General features: G+C 37.5%; 3 protein-coding genes across 8 annotated transcripts; 1 reads left to right on the top strand and 2 right to left on the bottom strand.

The window, feature by feature from the left end:
* Nucleotides 1-164: 164 nt before the first annotated feature.
* On the bottom strand, nt 165-4,834 carry LOC149026276 (Tetratricopeptide repeat (TPR)-like superfamily protein). 4 transcript variants are annotated; one of them, XM_089146530.1, is made up of 4 exons: nt 4,156-4,834; nt 3,962-4,036; nt 3,835-3,879; nt 166-2,783 (listed from the first exon to the last, which is right to left on the bottom strand). In XM_089146530.1, exon 4 carries the CDS (start codon nt 2,774-2,776, stop codon nt 1,172-1,174), a length of 1,605 nt encoding a protein of 534 aa, XP_089002656.1. In that variant the 5' UTR covers nt 2,777-2,783; nt 3,835-3,879; nt 3,962-4,036; nt 4,156-4,834; the 3' UTR covers nt 166-1,171. The 4 variants fall into 4 exon arrangements, with proteins under 4 accessions (XP_089002657.1, XP_089002658.1, XP_089002656.1 ...); XM_089146531.1 differs by lacking the exon at nt 4,156-4,834 and having other exon boundaries at nt 165-2,783; nt 3,835-3,873; nt 3,962-4,149; XM_089146529.1 differs by lacking the exon at nt 4,156-4,834 and having other exon boundaries at nt 3,962-4,149.
* A 1,659-nt stretch (nt 4,835-6,493) lies between these two features.
* On the top strand, nt 6,494-13,671 carry LOC149026277 (Tetratricopeptide repeat (TPR)-like superfamily protein). Its single transcript, XM_089146533.1, has 4 exons — nt 6,494-6,859; nt 9,850-10,038; nt 11,973-12,795; nt 12,910-13,671. Exons 1-3 carry the CDS (start codon nt 6,680-6,682, stop codon nt 12,531-12,533), a joined length of 930 nt encoding a protein of 309 aa, XP_089002659.1. The 5' UTR covers nt 6,494-6,679; the 3' UTR covers nt 12,534-12,795; nt 12,910-13,671.
* Nucleotides 13,672-14,035: 364 nt separating this feature from the next.
* LOC149026278 (protein trichome birefringence-like 14) lies at nt 14,036-20,782 on the bottom strand. 3 transcript variants are annotated; one of them, XM_089146536.1, is made up of 6 exons: nt 20,437-20,782; nt 19,709-19,878; nt 18,891-19,214; nt 17,324-17,542; nt 15,604-15,799; nt 14,036-15,473 (listed from the first exon to the last, which is right to left on the bottom strand). In XM_089146536.1, the coding sequence occupies exons 3-6, from the start codon at nt 19,045-19,047 to the stop codon at nt 14,645-14,647; spliced, it is 1,401 nt and encodes a 466-aa protein (XP_089002662.1). In that variant the 5' UTR covers nt 19,048-19,214; nt 19,709-19,878; nt 20,437-20,782; the 3' UTR covers nt 14,036-14,644. The 3 variants fall into 3 exon arrangements, with proteins under 3 accessions (XP_089002662.1, XP_089002660.1, XP_089002663.1); XM_089146534.1 differs by lacking the exon at nt 19,709-19,878; XM_089146537.1 differs by lacking the exons at nt 19,709-19,878; nt 20,437-20,782 and adding an exon at nt 20,258-20,428.
* Between the last annotated feature and the right edge of the window lie 551 nt (nt 20,783-21,333).

A 21,333-nucleotide genomic window follows, 5' to 3' on the forward strand; every position in this document is an offset into this window, starting at 1 on the left:
TCTACCCAAGTTTCATCTCCGATGTTTATGTATTCTTTGTCTTATTTTTTTCCATAGGTAAGAAGCAACCTCAAGAGCCAACCAAAGCAGCAGAAGAAGACAAGAAGAATGAATCCCAGGCCCAGAGTGAACCCGAAGTCAAGAGTGAACCAGAAGTCTTGTATCACCGGGAATATGAAGCTCCATTAAATTCTGAACGATGGTTGCAGAGCCAATCTTACAGAGCGAATCATCCCCAATGTAACACAGAGTGGGAATATACATTCAATGATGAAAATGCCAATGCTTGTTACATAATGTAACACTCAACCAAGAAGAATAAGTAGAGAAGTCCACCTGAAGAGCACAATTTTATCACAATCTATTATTTTCCTTATTGTTTCTTCTCCCTTTTAATTAGTTAGTTTTTTATGAATTTCTAACTCTGAAGTCTAGTTTCAAATCTTGACAGTAGTTAGCCATTCGAGCAAAATTTACTTTCAGCAGATTATAAGATCATTCCATTTATTCCTGTTCTTTACAAAGAATATATGGCTCAATGCACAGCAACCCACTCTCTTTTCTTTTTTGGGTAGTTGCAACCCACTCAATTTGCTACACAAAAACAAGAGTAGCCAATGGATCTTTGGAAAAATAACTTTCAACTATCGTTCACGAAGGCTATACTTCGATCCATGAAAGAGACAAATCCTGTCAGAAGCCCATGAATGTATCATCAAATTCACTGTGGGTGACAAATCCGCTAATGCAGTGAGTGATAGTGATGCATCAGATGCAGGCACTCAAGGTGATCAAGCACAACCCATTAAAGACCGCAAAGCTTCAATAGTGGCTTCATGACTTTCAAGAAAACCCTGAATGTAGCATTCCGCATATAAAATCCTAAATCTTCTAAATTGAAATGAGATATGGACTGAACATTTCTAGTGACAGACTCAAAAAACTATAATGAGTAGATAAATGACAAACTACAGTTGCTTCTCTCTAAAATTTGAAGAGTAGGATCAGTACCAAGGCTTTTTACAAAAGCTTTTGTGACACTGCAACATTCAAATAATGAACCAATTATCAGCTTGGCATCCAATATCTTACCAACACAAAGACGACAGGGTTTGGATGACATGCTCAGCCCTCACTAAAATTAGATCAACTTTTTCCCCAAGCATTGCAATCAATATTTTTTTTCAAAACATTCAACAGTGATCCAGCTACTCCCTACTTCCTTCTTCAGTCTTCTACCCCTCATCATACCCCTCAATGACTCCACAACATCCCATCTTCCAATGGCAGAATAGAAGTTTGAAAGCAAAATATAACTTCCAGGTTTCTCTGGCTGTAGCTTAAGTAGCTGTGTCACTGCAACTTTGCCCCTTCTGATATCTAAATTAGTTGTACACGCATTCAACAAGGCAGCCCATACTTCACCAGTAGGCCTAGTGCCCCTCTCATCCATAGCATGCAAGAGATCCCAAGCTTCACTAATCCGACCTGCCCGACCTAGCAGGTCAATGAAGCAAGAACAATGCTCTGGACCTGGATCAAATCCATATTTCTCCTTCATCAGAAGAAAACATTCTCGTCCTTGTTCCACCAGTCCACAATGTCCACAAGCAGATAGAATAGCAAGAAATGTCACAGGATTAGGTGAAATACTACTCTGCTCCTCCATCTCTTTGAACAACTCAAAAGCTTCAAGCCCATGCCCATTACTTCCATATGCATCTATGATGCTGGTCCAAGAAACTACGCTTTTAAAATGGATTCTATCAAACAGAGAACGAGAAATAGATACCTTTCCACATTTTGCATACATATCCAGCAAGGTGTTGCATAACTGGGTATCCCATTCAAATCCCAAACGTATTGCCAAACAGTGTACCTGCTTTCCAGTTGATAAATCTGACTTCTCCGAGCAAGCAGCAAGAGCACAAGTAAGAGCATTGCAGTTTGGTTTCATCTGTCTGAGAAGTGTGAATACTTCATTGAACTTCTGATTTCGAATGCACCCAGCAAGCAGGGAATTAAAGATAACATCGTCTCTCCTGCAATTCAAATGACAGAAGACTTTCATGGCTTCCCCAATAAATCCACAGCTAGAATAAAAATCAATGAGAGCAGTACCAAGAACAAGCAAATCATTACCCATAACAATCACCAAACCATGAACCTGCTTCCCCTGCTGAAGAGCATTTAGAGAAGCACACGCTTTTAGAACAGAGCAGAGTGTGAAGCTGGTAAACATGATCCCACCCTTCCACATTCCTCCAAAAACTTCAAGGGCATTCCAAGCAAGGCCATTGTGGAGAAAGCCTGAGATCATAGTATTGCATAAAATAGCATCCTTGGACTTTGTCTCTTCAAAGACACAAACTGAATCATCCAAGAGACCACACTTGGAATACAGCTTAGCAAGGGCAGTTTGTGTAACAGTTTCAGATTCTGAACCAGTTTTTATGACCAAGGCATGAACCTGCTGTCCACCCTTCACGTTCCAAAGAGCTGACACGCCAAGAATGGTTGTGAAAGAGTAAGCATTGAGGTTGAGGTCCATGCAGTGCATCTGATGGAAGAGTTGCCATGCAGCCCAAGCATTGCCCTCGCGAACATGGGCACTGAGGAGACCATTTAGGGAGAACAAGTCTCTCTCCACATTTCCACCAAATAAGTGATTCCCATTTACAACGCCTTCCCATTTTAAACTGGTACTTGAAAATCTACTAGTTGAAATCAAGATTTTCAAAGTTACATGGGAGCAGCCAAGATTTGACCTGAACATAAAAGGCCTACATAAATGGGAGAGAAGAAGCACATTAGTTGAACACTGGTGGACATATGATAGTGGGCATTAAAGATAATCAGGCTTTTAAGTAAGTATTCAACATTTAATGATGAAACAGCTCATATTTGATTCTAATCCCATACCATAGGAGTAACTTTAGAAATAGTGGATACCTCATAATGGCATAAAATGATAGATCAAATTATCTCATTCAAGTGAAAAAAGAAAAGCAACATCTGATCTTAATGTTTTTTATTATCCAACCACTACACGATTAGAGTAGCCAGTTAGTCAGTCTCCTAGAGTTGCATATATACCATCCAAAAGAAGACAAGTTACCACTTCAACAGAGATGCAGAAAAACAGAAAGCCAATTGAATCTAGTTGATTCATTAAACAATAATACAAAATACTCATCGCTAAACAATTAAGGGAACTACACTATACATGTTAAGAAGATGAAACAAGAGAAGTATTTGTCATATTTGTCGATAGTATCACAACCATATGAACTGTTTTAAGAAATATTCAAAAAGTAAATTAACTGCAAACAGTTCGTTAATCATAACATCGAAAATACCAAAAAACTCACACAGATCCAGATTTTGATTTCAAGTCTCGATGACCAATTAATTAAAACATGAAAGAAAGAAAAAAAAATTCAGACAGGGATAGAACACAAATCAACTACACAATAGTGATATGCATACAAATAAAGAATCCCTTCTTCAATTTGGATTTTTCTGTTATTCTTTTTTCTGAGGATTATGGGGGAGCAAAGAATCACAGAAAAAATCCAAAAATGGGGAGGAATATGGCTGACGCTCTCTAGTTTTAGTAATCCGTTTCCTACTAGAGAGCATGAATAAAGTAACAGAACATTTTTCAATTCCAATAAAACAATAAGAAGACGATTTTCGATTCTCTCATGAGTTACATGAAGAGAATAAGCAAGAGATGGTAGTAAGACATGATTAGATCTGTTGCATAGGCAGAAAGTTACAGTTATTCAAGAGAAATTAATAAATAAATAAATAAAATTTTAAAAAACTCACTTTGGCCAAGAGCTCCGAACGAGATTATGCCAATAGTTCCTGCCACTTGACGAGGAAATCCAATCTAGGAATTAGTAGCGAATCCAAGAAAATCCAGAGAGTGAAATTAAATTGGTTTTTGGTTTACCTTTGTAAATCGATAAATGATTAGACGTCTCGTTGAAACGCCTAAAGTTGAATAACAGAAATGCGAAGTTGAGACCTGCAAGCGAAGAGCGATATCTAGCAGTCAAGTGTCTGAGTCGGTTTCTAGGGTTTGGGCTTCTGATTAGGTGAGAGAGACGATACGACCAGCAAAATCACAGAGGTAAAAACCCTTACGAAGCTTGGTTTTCTGTGCGGTAGTGGCAGCTCTACTTTCCGGTGTTCTTATTCGAAATCAGACGGCTAGAACCTTCATCTCGGGTCTTGGATATTCAACCTATGCCGTCGTAAAACCCGACCCATCCTGGTAGTATAACTATACCATCCAAAAGAAGATGCAGAAAAACAGAAAGCCAAATGAATATAGCTGATTCATTAAGCAATAATACAAAATACTCATCGTTAAACAATTAAGGAAACTACACTATACATGTTAAGAAGATGAAGCAAGAGAAGTCAGAATCCAACAAAAGTGAAACATAGATTGATTGATAACACATCAAATTGAACAAAATCTCGACCTCAATAACATGAATATAGAAGAGTAATAGAGAAAATTCTCCACGCAAGGTCAACCCACCTACAGAACAACTGACCAGAAAATCCAACCAAATGAAAACCAAAATTAATACAAGCTCGTGAACGAAACCCGTAAACCCACTTCAGCTCTATCTTCTGAACAACAGATCAAACCGAAACCGCTAAAAGCGGCAGTCTTGAATGACCCAAAGAGCTTGAAGAGTTAACAGATCAAACACTGAAGACAGCGAACCAATTCGAGCAGCAAATACACGAAGATGCAAGGTTTAACATAGCCCAGCTGATGGGATTAACGAGGGAAAAGCCCCCAGATGAAGGAGGGTTTGAATCCATTTTACAATAAACAAATGTAAATGATTCCAAATTAACAAAACGAAAAGTAAAAGAAAAAATTACAAAAAGTAGCTGTCAGCCTGTCACTAACCAGACTCTATTGAAGAGGTAATTGAGAAGAGAGGAGATAATCATCCTTTCCAAATGGACGAGCTTCGAATTGCAGCGATTTCCTCCTGGAATCAAATTGGGAAGTGATTTTGTTTCCCGCCACGACCTTAGCTCTCTGCCTCTCCAGATGTTTTTTTTTTGGTAGGAACCTCTCCAGATGTTTGCAGTTATAGGGAAGGTGGGGGTTGGTTTTGAGGGTTTAGGGCGTAAGAATTAAACATTAAAATTATGTTTCCGAAAATCATGAATTTATAAAATTAAGATATGTAAGATCATATTTATAATAAAATAACTATTTGATTTTCCTAATATTTACAAGTAAATTTGTTTGATTATCCTATGATAGACCATAACAGATCTATTATAGCTTGAATTTGATTTTTAACTTGAATTCAAGTTTTTAATTTTTAATTAAAATTTAAATATTATAAACAAATTTTATACAAGAGTCATGTTTATTTATGAATATACAAGATTTACCCATCGAGGTAAGTAACATATTTATTAAAATTTAAGTTTTTCTTTACATTCTTTCACCCTAATTCTATTAAGGCCAATGTTTACATGAATCTATAAATTTCAAATCTTTAGATTCATAAATGAAAAATTTATACCCGTTTGGTTGTATGAATCCTTGGATGGATTCATGAAATCTAAGGATTCACATTTTTACGCTAAACACGTGAACGTAGATTTATGGTTGAGATGAAATCCAGAGATTTCACCCCTATTATAAAAGGTTAAATATTTGCGCATTCACAAAATCACCTTGACAAAATTCTCCAAACCATGGTCATGATTCAAGTTAACCAAACAATAATTACCTAAAAAAAAAAAAACCCCACTTCTCCTAAGTTTATATTAGATCTACCCTTAGCTCTTTTAGTTACTTCAATATAGATTATATCACTTCTCCGTATAGGGACATTTATAGGTCTCCGTTGAACGTGGTTATGCCACCTCAAACGACTTTCTCGAAACTTATCACTTATGGGAGCAACTCCCATACCAACTCTAATTTGATCATTTCTTATCTTATCCATCATAATTTTACCACTCATTCATCTTAGCAAATTCAAATAACTAAACAAGCCATTAATGAATTTATCCAACAGACTATTTGTTTCTTGTGATTTTATAAATTAATTTAACCTAAATCATAAAAAGAATATTTTTTACAAATTATCAGAAACAAACAATTTTAATAAACAGTTATCGATCATTCTTTGGTTTCTTGAAGTCGCCAAACAGATCCTTAAATTTATACAGAACCGTTGTTCTATACTTCTATCTGATTCACGGCATCGGCCGATTAACATATCCGGTTCCCCTTTTTGTACACATATGCATGGGTCATGCCATTGCCAAATTTTGAAATTGCATTTGACAGGACCGGAGCTTCATCCTCCCACCTGTTATCCATCACAACTCACAAGAGACAAAATGGAAATATTAATATTATTATTATTATTATTTGGTAATACCTTAATCTTAAATCTTAATACATGGAAAAGCGAAACGCCAATTTGGTTTCAAAAACAGAAAGCTCCTGGTTCCCTCTCTCCCTCTCTTCTGAATCTCAGTTCTTTATCTTCAAGAGATCCAGTGTGATTTAGTTCTCCTCTTGTTGGATCTGATTTATCTCCGCTATCGGTTTCGCGCTTCCTGAATTCAATAATCATATTGGTTTCACTGGCTTCGGTTCAGTATCTTTTAAATGGCAACGCCATCTTTGAATAAGATCGAGAGAGCTCATCAGATGTATCGTGATGGAAGGTATGAAGAGGCTTTAGCGTTTTATACTGAAGCCCTAACTTTGGCGAAGACAAAAGCGCAGAAGATCGCGCTACACAGCAATCGAGCAGCTTGTTATTTGAAACTGCAGGATTTCAAGAAGGTCCTAATCTTGCCCCGTCTCTTTCAAATTATTGTAATTCACTGTTTATATACCTTTTTTCTTCTGGATTATTGTGGTTGTTTATAAATGTTTATGTTGTCTTCTGTTTCAACCATTTTAGTAACGGTTTAGGCCTGATTTGATTGGACTTCTGTTTCAATTTCTGAAACGGTTACCTTTTTCTTTCTTCCTTATTCTTCTTCTTTCTTCTTCTTCTTTTTTTTTTTTTTTTTTTGCTTTTGCTTTTGCATTTTTCAAACAGCTATTTCAGATAGATAGAAATCAAAGGGAATAAAAATTCTGGAATAACTGACGAAATGTTTCATTGCAATCGAAATTTGATTTAGTCCTGCTGTTTGATGAGCACGTGGTTAGTTTAATGGTAAACGTAGTAATTCATGTTAAAGATACAACATTATCCTTACCCCCAAAGAAGTACAAAGAATATATTCTCAGAACTTCAATTATTGACAGAATTTACTGTCGGGAAGAACAATAGACAGATTTGGAAGCTGATGAAATTTGGATGACTGGTAGCGTTTGTTACCAACAGACGTTGAAGAAATTCCAAGCTGATGAAATTTGGATGACTGGTAGCGTTTGTTACCAACAGACGTTGAAGAAATTTCAAGCTGATGAAATTTGGATGACTGGTAGCATTTGTTACCAACAGACGTTGAAGTAATTCCTGTTTTCATGCAAGTATATTTTGTCATGACCAAGTAAGGTATTAATTAGTGAGCTTGGTGAAACAACGTAGTGCTGTAGGAGCCAAATAAGTTTTCTAAGATCTAATGCTTGATCCAGTGAATCATGCATTAGATTATGTACCGGTAAGATTGTGTCTTGATGTTGGGTGCATTGGGGGCTTCTACATATATTACTTATAATTCTATTATAAAAGGAGTTGAGCACAGATTTAAGTTGTGATATTGTAATCAGATTCACACTTAAGAGTTATTTTACCAGTGGTTTCAGAATTTTTCCTAAAGAGTCAAAGTCAAAACTCATTTTTCAGATGGGTTGTCTATATATACGACCACAAACAACTTCTTTGGTATTATGAGTTTATGAAATTGAGCCTTAGAGTTTCTGTTGGTATGTGTTGAGAATCACAGTTGAGTTCTCCTTATTGCATTTCTCCTAGGGTAGGAACTTGGTTGACTATGTGCTCTTGTAGTTGGTTTGATTTTTAAGCTTCTTCCATAGGTGGAAGAAGAGATGGAATCTAGCTTCATGGCTCAACTAGGATTTGGGGTCCAGGTAATAGACAATGCAGCTGTGTTGGGACAATTTTTGGGGTCTGAAACAGAACCTGCGAATGGTGGCTGGAAATTTTGCCTGTAGATTAGGTTTAAGCTGGAGCTTGAGAGTTCTGGTTAGGATATTTGAGAGAGATATCTAGAGATGTCGATCTGCCATTGTAGTCAGGTTGCAGACATGCCAATTTGAAACAGAACGAGATGGAAGAAATTACATACTATGACACCAGTCTTTAGGATACAACCTCGGAGTGCCTTTATGCGACTGCAAGTGGAAATGATTAGTTAATTTTCTACCATCATCTGAAGACACTTCTAATTATTCCAACTCTTTTATACTACAAGCCAAATTCAGATGAATCCAGAATAGACCAACCATTCATAGGGCATTGCCATAATGGGGGGGGGGGGGGGGGGGAGGGAGAAGAAAATGAGATCTGAAAAGAAAAGGCAACAGTAATACTGGGATGGCTTTACCCAAAGAAAAAGAAAAAGAAATGCCACACCTTTGGGATTAAGTATTATAATATTAAAAGAATAAAAATATGGCATGTTTGATTTCTTCTGAGCTCCCATGTGGGTGCCATCTGTTTGGGACTTCAACTATGTCTGTTTCCTCTTTTATTTCTTTAATTCATATGTTTGGGTCTAAATAGTTTTGGTTTAAAACAACAGCAGAACCAACTGAATATAATTATGCACTAAGGGCGGTTATTTGGTAATCACGATTTAATGTTAACATGTGCCATGCAAAGTTTAAATGTTATGAAGAGGTTGTGGGTTTTCAAACCCCAGAGTATATAAAGAAAATCTTTTTCGGTTAAAAATATATGGTACAGGTTGGCCTGATTGACAGATTTGATAAGAATAAATGGTTCCAAGTCAGCAGTTCAATGGTTTGATCTCCTCAGTCGTACATATTGTTGAGAAGGATGTTCTGCAAAATGGACTTCTACTTTTGGAAAAAACATTTGAGGGTTTCTCAGCACCTTAAGGTTGTTGTTCAACCCCGCTGCTTGTATCTTCATCCAACCCGAATTTGATTTTCCTTCGGAATATGAAAGGCACTATTAAGTTGATATAAATATTTGAAAAACCTAGAGTGGTATCTGTGATCGTGATGAGGAAAGCAAATGACTTATAATTCATATTTGTATTTTCTGAATTGCTAAAATGAGTTACAACTTGGATAGATGTGTAGTATTTTTGAGACCTATAGGACCCTGTAGATGTCATTATGTACCAAGGGAAGAGAAAAGAGGTAAGTGACTTGAAGAAAAGGTTGGTGAGATATGCCTGTGTAATGATGAAAGTGGACTGGTCCTTTTGGGCTCTGTGCACTCACTAGCTCTCATTCTTTACTGTGAAGCAGCTTCTATATATCCTTGGAATCCCCTTAACTCCAACTTTGTAAGGGGGAAAAGAGAATCTTTTGACTACCTTATTTGATATGCCACCTCACTTTTCTTATGGAGTTAATTCAATTAATCCAGTACTAGTTAAATGTACTCCTTTGCAAAAAATGGAGTGTCAAAGCTGGTTTGAAAAGAATAAAATAAAAGGTGGAAGATTTGTGATGTATTTATTTACTTCTGTAACCATCTAATATCTGAATTTCTCAAATTTTCTTTAAGTTGTTGAGTCCTTCAGAGATCTGTATCATTAACTTTTATTTAAATCTTTTCAATTTTGGTTACATTTTCTAATAGTGTACAACTGTCATATTAGGCAGCAGAAGAATGCACTTCAGTGCTTGAGCTGGACCACAGACACACTGGAGCCTTAATGTTGCGGTCACAGACTCTGGTCACCCTCAGGGAATACCACTCTGCACTCTTTGATGTGAATAGGCTCATTGAGCTGAACCCATCATCAGAAGTCTATCAGAATCTGGAAGCTCGTCTAAGGACACAATTGGTAGTCTCTGCTCTCTGTTCTGCTTGAACTTTTTCTTTCTGAAATCCATCATCATGCTTTAAATATCAAGCATAGTCACTGCTTGTGGACTCTACTGTATGTGTTGCCAGGGTCTGAGCATGAAACTTCCTACAAAAATTGAAAATTAATGCAAATTCACACCCAAAAAGGAAGCCATTTAAGGGGGGAAGATGAGAAGTTGTGTCTACACAATTTTTCGTTAAAAAAAGACTTTGATTAGTGGGCTTAGCTTTGTCTGGTCCAATTAGCTAAACTTCTGTATAAGCTAAGGGGTCCGGAAGGCCAATTCAAGGCATACGATCGGGCTACAACCTAGGCTGCCCAAAATATCGGTATGGGTGCATACTGATTTGGGAGATGGGATGCAAGTTATTTCCTTGAGAGATGGAACACATATTTGAGCTTTTCTTCCAGCATGCTGCTTTCATCCAAGTATCATTTTAATATTTCTTTTGTACTTGTATCCTGCCAGACCCAAGAAATTTCTATTAAAATTTTCCTGTAGATTCCATTCTCTATGTAAAAGGTGGGAAGGAACTTTTCTTTGGAAATAGGATTTTCTGCTGTTTGTTTTGACATCAAACATGAAAATTGACATTGAAAAACCAGCACAATTCTACATGTAAAATATCATATACTGTGAAAAAGTTACAACAGAACTAAGAGAGGGCAAAGGCTGGGCACAACAGTAATGTGCCTTGCCTGAGTTGTCTCCCTCCAACCGCCTTTGGAATGAAGAAGGCCACTAGCTTCAGGAACCCAGTGGTGTGCCTAGCCCTCTCCCTAAAACGGGCCTTAAGAAAATCTCAGAATTTGCCATTTATGTTTAATTACGGTACTAAAGCAAATGGGTAAGTTGTTAGATTCTGCATAAAAGATCATAAGGAAGCAAGATCCTCTTGGTTTGGTGTTGCATATTTTTAACGGAATGGTCCATCTCTTTGTAGGGATTCATCTCCATCATCATTTCCTGAATAATGACAAGAAATATAGTAGTAGACTTATTGAAGTCATCATTTTGTTTACATTTTGGTGATCACTTCAAGCAGATCCCATGAGATTAGGACTAACAGATCCAAACACATGCAAAAACATATGACCCAACTTCTTCCTCATTTGTCATAAAAATATCATGGAACATATATAATGTGAATAAACCTTGTGAAACAGGTGGTGTTGATTCTTGTTCAGTTCCCAAGTTCTTGGTCATATTATGTGTACTGAGCATATTAGTTATATTATTTATTATTATTTAAAGCTATGGTTCTATACCGGTTCATGATGACATCCCTGCAGCCATGATGTAGAGATCCTTTACCCAGCAGTTATGGTCTATCATACAACAACAACAACCAATATGCCTTTGTCCCAACTAATAGGGTCGGCTACATCGATTCTTGCCTTCCAATCAGCTTTGTTTGAAGCCATACTAGATACAAGGTACATGAAGGCCTAACCTATGCCTGTCCTCTCAACAACCACTTCTTTTAAAGTTATCTTAGGTCTGCCCCTATTTCTTCTTCTACTTCCTTCAATATGGACTAATTGCTGCTCTGTACAGGGGCATTTAAAGGCCTATATTGCGTGTCACTATTTTTTTTGTTGGACTTTGTGCATATCTTATTCCCAACTTCAAATTTTGTGTTATAAACAGCAAGTGTCAGGTACTATAGTTATGAGTGAATTTTGTATTTTAGTTCTTAAACATGACCTGAATCTTTTAGCTGTCAATCCAAACTTTTTCTTTATTGAGACACAAAATTGCATGTGATCAAGCATCACGGGTTCATTTTTGAACTATAAATATGATTTATCAACTATTCCTTTGAATAACGGAAAAGTTGAAATGGTAATTTATAATCATTCTTCTCTGATATGGCTTTCATTTGACAATGATATGTTCTCGAGTAAAGTCACTGGCTCCAATACCTGAATCTGAAGAAGAATCATTGATGGCTGAGCTGGAAGCAGAAGAAGAAGAAGAAGATGGGGAGGAGGAGCAAGAGAAAGAAGACAACGAGGGTGAAAATGAGAAAGGGAAACTGGTAGATGTAACAGCAGGCAGTAATCAGAAAATTGAGTCTACAAGCACTGGCTCTGAAAACGAGAAAGGGAAACTGGTGGACATAACAGCAGGCTGTAATCAGAAAACTGAGTCTACAAGCACTGGCTCTGAAAAAGAGAAAGGGAAAGCTGTGGATGTAAAAGCAGGCTGCAATCAAGAAACTGAATCTACAAGCACCAGCTCTGGTCTGAAAATTCCTACCTCGCAAGCTCAAAACCTCAAGGACTTACCCCACAATTCCAGAGCATGGGAAGCAATCCCAAAACCAAAGGGACATTCTAACCTAGACTATTCACGGTGGGACAGGGTTGAAGATGATTCAAGTGAGGATGACGAAGATGAAGACAATGAAGATCAACCTCAGTATCGGTTCCGTGTAAGGACTGTTGGTGTACGGCCAGTGAAGTGACTATCATTCCTTGACATGACTTTATTGCTGTTGTGACCTATATCACATTACTGACAAATATAACATCCTGGTGTACATCCAAGTCTGTATTATCAAGATTTTGGTTTGCAAATGGTCATTGTCTGATGTATCAATCATGACTTCTACTACAGTTGAGGACCCAAAAGAAGCTGTGAATTCCTCCTTAAGATTGGAAGAAATCCTCCAATATGGAATATATCAGCAGATAACGTCAATTCACTTCACTGGAAGCAGCATTTGGGTAAGTTCAGTATAGGCAGCATCTAATAATTAATTATATAGTCATCTAGATATGCCTTTATGGACCAGCTGTTATGACCACTTCCGATTACTGATTTTTCTTGCTTTTTTGCAGGAACTTCAGTTTGGAATCAAGTGGTGGGTGCATGAAGCTTTTGAAGGCATCTCCAAGTTCTTGATATTCCCCCAGGTGCTTCAGTTCTATAATCTTATCAAAGTTTGCCATAAAGGTTACAACTTACAACTGCCCTCGATTAATCTACAGAAGCTCGTGAGATGGATTGGGTCTTTATAAAATAGTGCAGGTCCATTAGCTTGCAGCTTGTTCTTAGAACAGATTTTAACACTCAATTTTGACCAGTAAAAGCCATAGGATATACACATAATGTCACAGCATTCCCCTCAGCTCCCAACTTTTTGTTTTATCAAAATTTTAAAGATCTTTTGATTCATCTGGGTGGCCCAACTCCCAGATATCCAAACATTACATATGGAATGAAATGGTTAGTGGATTTCAGAGTTTCAACTTATGAGCATGATTAATATGGATTTATAGCTAAAAATGTTTTAGAGCTATTAACTATCTGGACATTCATGTGGGGAGCATCATGCCTTGAGATCCATATTCTTGGATGGCATTCGAAAGGGTATAACGTTTTGTTGCAAATGCAAAATAGTGATCGTGCTAGTCCTGGCTGTTGCATGTCCGAGGAAGGTGTATCTCCGTCCACAAGCATACACTCTGTGCGTGTCAATGCAGTGATGCACTCTCGATGGTTGGTATAATTGTGTGAACTTCTCATTATTTTGCTATGGTAGTGATGTAGATAAAAACAATTCTATAAATGTGACTTGTTAACGGTAGACTAAGCTAATCCATATCCAATTCCATGGTATATTGCAAGGAATCTGTGAGCAATTGCATTGAGAAAAGTTCACGCCTCCAATGGAATTGTGGATTCAGCTCTTTGCTTTCTTATTTTTCTGTCGAATTTTAATCTTTTCTACTACCTAATATGGGTGGCAAGATGCATTTCTTCTTCTCCGCAAAATATCGTTTTCCTTCTCCGAGTCTCTAGCAAGTATGTGAACAAGTAATTGACGATTCTTATTCGGTTTGTGTCTGTATCCATCTGAAGGAATCTGTACACTGAAGTTATCTAAAGCCGTTTGAAAAAAACAAATTGAGTCTATATTCATGTTTTTCAACTTCCTGAGATTGTCAAAGTACTAGCTGGACTAGTGATAAACACGCATCCCCGTGGGAAGAGATGATAATATTTTACTGTTGTTTATTATCAACTCTATTGACGTAACTGATTGATTCCCAAGTGTTAATCCGAAGGAAAAAAAACATGATAATTTGAACAGATTGCATACATTTCTTATTGTGATTCAGTTTGCTTAACTGGATCCCCAAATAATTTGAAAATTAATTTTCGTGAGAATTTAACGTACAAGATGGCAAGTAGGAACCTTAGTGCAGGAAAAGTGAGAAGATGTGTGACAGAATTCGACATCAGAAACCATCATAATCTCCTCTTCCATAAAACTTTTTAGGCTATGCACACAGGGCTGGTGGCAGAACCTTTGGCGAAGACCTCTCTTGAGATTCTTGATCATGTAGACCTCAGCGATTCCAAACATATATTCCAACGATATCTTTTTTGTGTTACTGGACCTTGAGTGCTTCTCTGTGTTTCACCATTGAGGTGAAAATTGATCCATATGAACAAACAGAATGAAATAGATTGAACCACCAATGTCGCATCAAGTACACCTACTCTGTTGATAAAGAGGAGATGCCAGGCTGAATCGGTTCAGCAACCTAGTTGGTCAACAACGGGAGATTATACTTGTGCAGCAAGGATTTCGTTCCATGTGTCAGGAATGCCAGGTAGGCACCAATGTAGGCAATCATTAACACCCTGCACCGCTGTGATACTGTACCTGGATATGTGGCCCTCGTCTCTCAACTCAGAAAGAGGAGTTATATCCAGCAGAGTAACCCCTGTGCCATTTATGGCGTCTGCAACAATAGGATCACTGGCCTTATCTTCAGGAACGTCACTCCCTCTAGTCAGTGGAGTGGTATTGTCACAATGGCCACCAGTATTCCAATCTCCATTACGGAAATGTCTAGGTGAGATGGTCCTGAAGAAAGCTTTAAGCTGTGGATAATGAGGGAGCTGTGAATTCACCCACTTGATAACACTATATACTGCAAAATTCTTGGCATTCCAAATTTCTGCACGCTTTCTATCGGTGTTGGGCGTGCCATTCACATACATCACCCACCGATTAGCATTGAGCTTCCCTCTGTTCCAGTGGTGTCCCGTATTAAGAACTAAAACATTAAACCTCTCAAGATAGTGATGCAAGAAAGCTACTGGCCTGTCAAGATGCATTGCATAGTTTGTGGCTGGATCTGTGATATTCAGGGGTTCTAAGTCACACAGTGTTGCAGACCAGTAATAAAGAATGGTGGTATTGGTGCTTGGGAACCGATAGGCCCAACCATTAGGGCGAATAGCACCACGAGGTTTGATAAGACCATACTCCCATCCAACATTTTGGACTTCTGGGCTCTCTTTACCACCTGTTGCCATACACATAAGAGATTGGAACTGCTGCCTTCCCAAAGAATCCCCAACAAAAGCAATGGTCTTGTCCTGCATCCTGCAGTTAATGATCAAAGTTAAGAATTGGGAATACCATGGATTCAAAACGTTTGGACCAAGAACTGGCTAAGGTTCACTTCTCATTAATGAGGATTGCCCCAACTACTAAATTATAGAGGAGAAATTACCTCCTCAAGAATGCTGAACTCTCGAACTCTGGCATTTCACAATCTTTTGGCTGCCACCGGAACCCTTCGTAGGAAAAATCTGTACGTTGAGTTAGTCGACAAGCCCACATTGCTGACAACCACTGTTTACATCCAAACCCTGAGTACAAAGGCCGCCTGTTATCCGCAACCCAATGACCCTTTGCGTAGTTGCATACTGATTTGCAAAAAATGAAAGTCCTTAATATTGATCAAATTAGATGAAATCATACCTATAAGTAACACCACTGCCATTTTTTATATCTAAAAGAATTATTAACAATCTTGCAAGTCAAAATGCAAACAAGTATGATTCATATTCTCACCAATCCAATATAGACAAGATAGGTAGTTCATTGGAACCAGCAGAAGATGCAAATATATCATCTTCTTTTAGTGATGTAGTAAAAGTAGAACATAACAGCAGACATAGGGACAATGAGTTTTACCTAAGGTCACACATTTGGGGGGCATTTCTCATGAAATGGCTGAGAGAAGGTCAATTCAACCCCAAGTCTTTAAAAAGTTTGTCCTTAAGGAAGATATAATATCATCCTATAGAATACAGCAAGCTTTAGAAAGTTCAAAAGTTCATCAAGTAAAATACATATTTCCAGTTAGCCACCACAGTTCTAGATGCTGTAAGGCATATCCTGTATTTTGATTGTCTACAATAGCATCACCAGAATGTAGAGAGAAGGTGAATCTCAAACCCAGACTGCTATTTTGCTATATTATTTGAAACCAGAAATTTGATGAGAAAGTTTACAGTCCTTTTAGATGGTAATGTCACTCCACAAGCTGCTAGGTGAGATCCTTTTAATTTGTCATTGAGATCATTATGTTGAGGGTAGCAACATGAACGAACAATTTGGATGCTTTTCATGTTATTTCTATTGACTATTAAAGACCTTGGTCGTTGGGGCTTCCTCTAGGAAGGTTCCTTCACAGAAACAGCTCCACTGGATATACAATCTCTAACATCATCAAATTGATTGAGTGATGTATCACTATAACTAACGGTAACCAAGGCCCCATTGGAATCAGTGGCATGTTTAGAAAAGATAAGAGTGATATTGTGTTAGCTTTCTTGTCCAGTTCGAACTTTGGATTAAATTACAGTTCAGCAATTATGGGTATGGAAGTCTCCATATCCATTAGCTGGTTAGAAAGCATCACTGAATAAGAATCGGTAATAGTGCTAGATGAGTGCAAGATCATTGTGGTACCTAAAAATACACTTCACTTGGAGAGAATGTTTACCAATCACTTTTTCCCTCTCATGGAGCATGCAATCTGCTAATTCAGAAAATACTGAACTGGCAAGAGTAACTAGAAGCTAATAAGCCCTATCTTTAGTTCACTATATGGGAACAACATAGGCTGAGGCCTTTCTTGTCATACTTACACAATATGAACTGTGCATCCGTCGTTCCTTAACTCTGAACTCATTATTATTAGACAAATACAACAAAAAAAGGTTACCCCAGGAAGAGGATCCCTACTCACAAGTTAGCCAGTGAGCCAAGGCCATCCTATGCCTGGTGACTGGAATTCTTCTATGCCTGAGGAGATGGATTTCCTTTGTAAATTAAACTCTTTCCCTTTAAGCATGAAGATTGAATAAACGTAACAATATTTCTACCAAAAATAATGACCTTCACTCTTAAACAAGAGAAGTGAATGGAGCAACGCAAAGTACCTTTTGACTCCTCAGAGGATCTTCCCAAATCCTGAATATTGTCCATGTTTTTTATGGGTTTTGAGGTAGTTGAACTTATTACCGGCGGTACAGAAAATGCTCGTACTGATGGTTCATTTCTTCCTTCTCCTGTCGCAATTGCATCTGAAGAGCTCTCTTCAAAATGCACAATGGGCTTTACAACTAGGGATGGTTTCATATGAGAATCCACTAGAGGCTCTGCAACAGTGAAAAAAGATCAAAAATCTTGGAAAAGCCATGTGGCAACTAAACATCTTAACATCCAAGTGCAAGCAGATCAATGAAGATATCCCACCAACAAATCCACATGGTAAGGAATTAAAACTGGTTGACAATTCAAGATATAGTAACACAGAAGATTTTAAGAAGAGTCAAAAGAAATACTGAATAACAAGAAATGGGTAAGAAACAACAACAACGAACCTTATCCCAACTAAATGGGGTTGGCTACATGGGTCCCTCCTTTCCAATCAGCTCTATTTGAGGCCATACTAGATACAAGGCCTAAGCCATTCATATCCTTTCTCACTACTTCTCTTAAGGTTATTGTCGATCTGCTGTTAACTCTTCTAATTCCTAAAGCCTATATTAAATCAATTCTTTGTAGTAGGGCATTCAAAGGCCTCAGTTGAATGTGTAGAAGAAACATACACAGAAATGACATTTTCCAATGCAAAATTTACATTTGATACAATCTTTTGTAGTACAATGATTCTTTTCATTCTTTAAGGTTTAGGATAAAAACATCTCTTCTATTTGGTCCTTCACCAACACAAAAGCAAAATTACATATAAAAAGGGTAAACCAGGTGCCTAAGGCTTCCACACAAGGAGAGTCTGCGGTTGAAAACAAAAATTACATACAATCATCTCAATATTGTCTCGCTTGATCTTTTGCAATTAACTTCTGAATGTTGGCTCAAGTGATAAAATGCGATTGGAGCATGGAATTCTTAATCCTATTATACAGTCTATTATCTACTCAGCAGATATAATAAGGAGATGGAAATCACATATTTGGGAATATCATAAATATTCTTTTTGAGTTTATTTTTTTTGCATAAAATGAAGTTAAATTGAAAATAGACCTTTTACATGTTTCTTCACTATCTCTACTGAAAGTTATGATTACTAGAGTCACTTCCTCTCAAATTAAAGGAGTGAAAGACTTTAAAAAAAAATTCTATTTGCATTTAAGAATGGCCAAAAGTAAGATTAGCACCAATCTGGGGTAATGGCAGTGTGAAATTTCTTTTCAAAGGCTTTCATGTACAAAAGAAAAAGTGAAAATGGCTGTGCCAAAAGCTTCTACACAAGCAAAGTCCGGGGGCAGAAATTTTCCAACACAGCCTTACCCCCAGAGAATTAGGCTTTTCTGATGTACCCAAAAAAAGTGAAAACTGTACTAAACAAAAAAAAAAAGTGAAAAAGATGTGCTATATAATACTCAGTATTTCTCAACTAATTCATTTTGCCAGCCACAGAACAAAATGAAGATAGCCTATGAAGGTAAAAACCAGGAACATATGGATAAGAATAAGACAAACCTGAGTATGGCATCACAAACTGATCTTCCGCTGGCAGTAATGAAGTGATAAGGGGAGTCTTTTCCCATCCCCAAAGAAGAATTGTCGTGCAAATGAGAATGCAAAGGATAAAAGAGAGTTTTTTCCCTCTCAATCCATAAAGAATTCCTCCCTTCATCCTTACTGATGAGGAGCAAAGGATTCAATTGCTTGTCCTGATCATAAAGTTGAAGACATGGGAATGCCTTGCTGTCATGAAAAGAGTTTACTTTTGATCATCTCTCAATGGAGAATAGCTAGCAAGAATTCATCCATTTCTACTATTGAGAAATTTGGCTCATTTAGCTGCACAAACAAATGCCAAAGTATTCAAAATTAATCCAAAGTGGTTATGTAATTTCGTGCTGCTAAGCTTAAGCCCTTAAAACAAGGGTACCACCAAGTATAAGCAGTAAGCTAGAGGGTGATGTTGTGTTGTCTCACTTATATGTTCATGTTAGTGGTTTTCAAGACAACTAGGTATGTGTTCAGAAAAGGTTTTCATGCTTGAAAAGTTTAATCATGGTCTGTCTAAGCTATATGTAGATAAGAGGAGCATCTGATAAACAGAAAACAAACATAAAAGCCTCTGATGATGAGAAAATGGAAAGTAATTCCAGCTCAAATTATCTGAAAACAGAAGCTGCAACCAGGGATTAGAAAACGAATTTAGAGCATCAAAGTGGAATGCGTGATTGATAGCCTAGAAGTGAAAATGTTTAACATTTTGGTAAACTACAAATTAATTTAAAAGATTCTAATTATAAATGGACTCGATTACAGAACATGGGAGAAATTACCAGGCCACATTGCGTTAAGCACTGGAAAGCTATCTGATCGCACTTAATTAATTTCCTGGACAGTTGTTGCAATTTATTCTTTCTCTCATTGTTTAGAATGTGAACTTTGTCTCAGAATAGCAATTCTTACTGTATATTTTTTTAATATTTCTGATACGGTGTAGGGGACCCTGTAACAGATGCATACAAGGTAATATTGAAATGAGAACACAATTTTTATAGAACAAGATGATACAGATCTAACATTACAAAATTTAGATAAAAATGAGAATTAAAAAAAAAAAAATTAAGACCAGCAATAATACGGGAAAATATTATTTTCGCCGCTAGAAGCCCTAGATCTTCCACAGGCAACCGAAAAAAATATACATATCAAAAGCAACAAGACAGGAGGGTTTTCTTCCCCTTTTAAGGAACAAATTCGAAAAATGATTATAGCAGGGTTGCAGTGCAAACCGCATCTAAGTAGACTACACACCGAAGCAAAAACAAATCAAATTATGAACAGAAAACTGAATGCAAGTACGGAAAATTAATATCAAACCGTACATTTGCTAGGAAATACAAAAGATGCTGTATTCTTCTTAGACTTTGATGTTCAAGAATGAAAAATTATACGTAAGAGGTATAAAGAATCACAAACGAATTGCAAATTTCTGAGGAACAAAGAAACAACTTGCAGGTGACAGAACACCTCTGCGGAGATCGAATGAGAGAGCGGACATTACCATTACCGTAACGCGAATAGCTTTGGATTGTCAGAACCGCAGCTTGTCTAAAAATAGGGTTCCGAAGATTAAAATGTGGAAATGGCTTCACTGTCAATATAATTCCAGCTTCCACAATAGGTATTTTTGCACCGCACGAGAAATGCTATCATCAGAAACTCTTCTCCAATCTCTACGGTGGATTTGCTCAATAAGCGAACCCGTAATCGCGTATATTGACCGGAACTGGATCTACTTGTTCGCATGGTTTGGCCTCGCCTTTTCAATTTTTTCCCTTTCCAGTTCCAAGTTCTCTCTCTTCGTCAATTTTTTCGGGAGGGCTTTGAGAGTCTCAGAAGTCAGACAGGCCCAATGCTTTTGGACCTACCACGTTGCCACGCCATCAGCATTTAAGGATATTTATGTATATTCAATTGTATTTAATATTATATTATTATTGCAGCAATTAATGCAAGCAGTGTCTGTCACCATTTCGTGTAATTTTAAAACATAAAACACCGGCCCAACCACGCGGTGCCGACTAAGAACATGCAAACTATTATGAGAAAACAAATCCTCGGTCGAATAGCAATAAATTGTGATGGATCGGTGGTTGGGAATCAAGGAAGAATTCGGATAATTACCCCCTCCCCGACAGCTTTTTCACCACAAATTTGGTGGGGCCCACCTGTAAAAATTAAAAAAAATAAAAAGCCCTCTCATCACCCCACCCTTGACCCCCTGTTTTTATGGTGGTAAAGCCGTCAGGGAGCACTTTGTACTACCCCGACGGGGAGCTGATCCGGACTCATCAAAGAAGATTTGGAACGATGGGTCATGATTCCAATGGAGACGTTGTCTTCGCAATTGCAGGAGGATGTATTGGTATCAGCGTGTTATGAATGGAATTACTTGCTT

This window comes from Hakea prostrata, chromosome 2, assembly GCF_041222555.1.
Source record: "Hakea prostrata isolate BN-2017 chromosome 2, UWA_Hpros_2, whole genome shotgun sequence".
NCBI lineage: Eukaryota > Viridiplantae > Streptophyta > Magnoliopsida > Proteales > Proteaceae > Hakea > Hakea prostrata.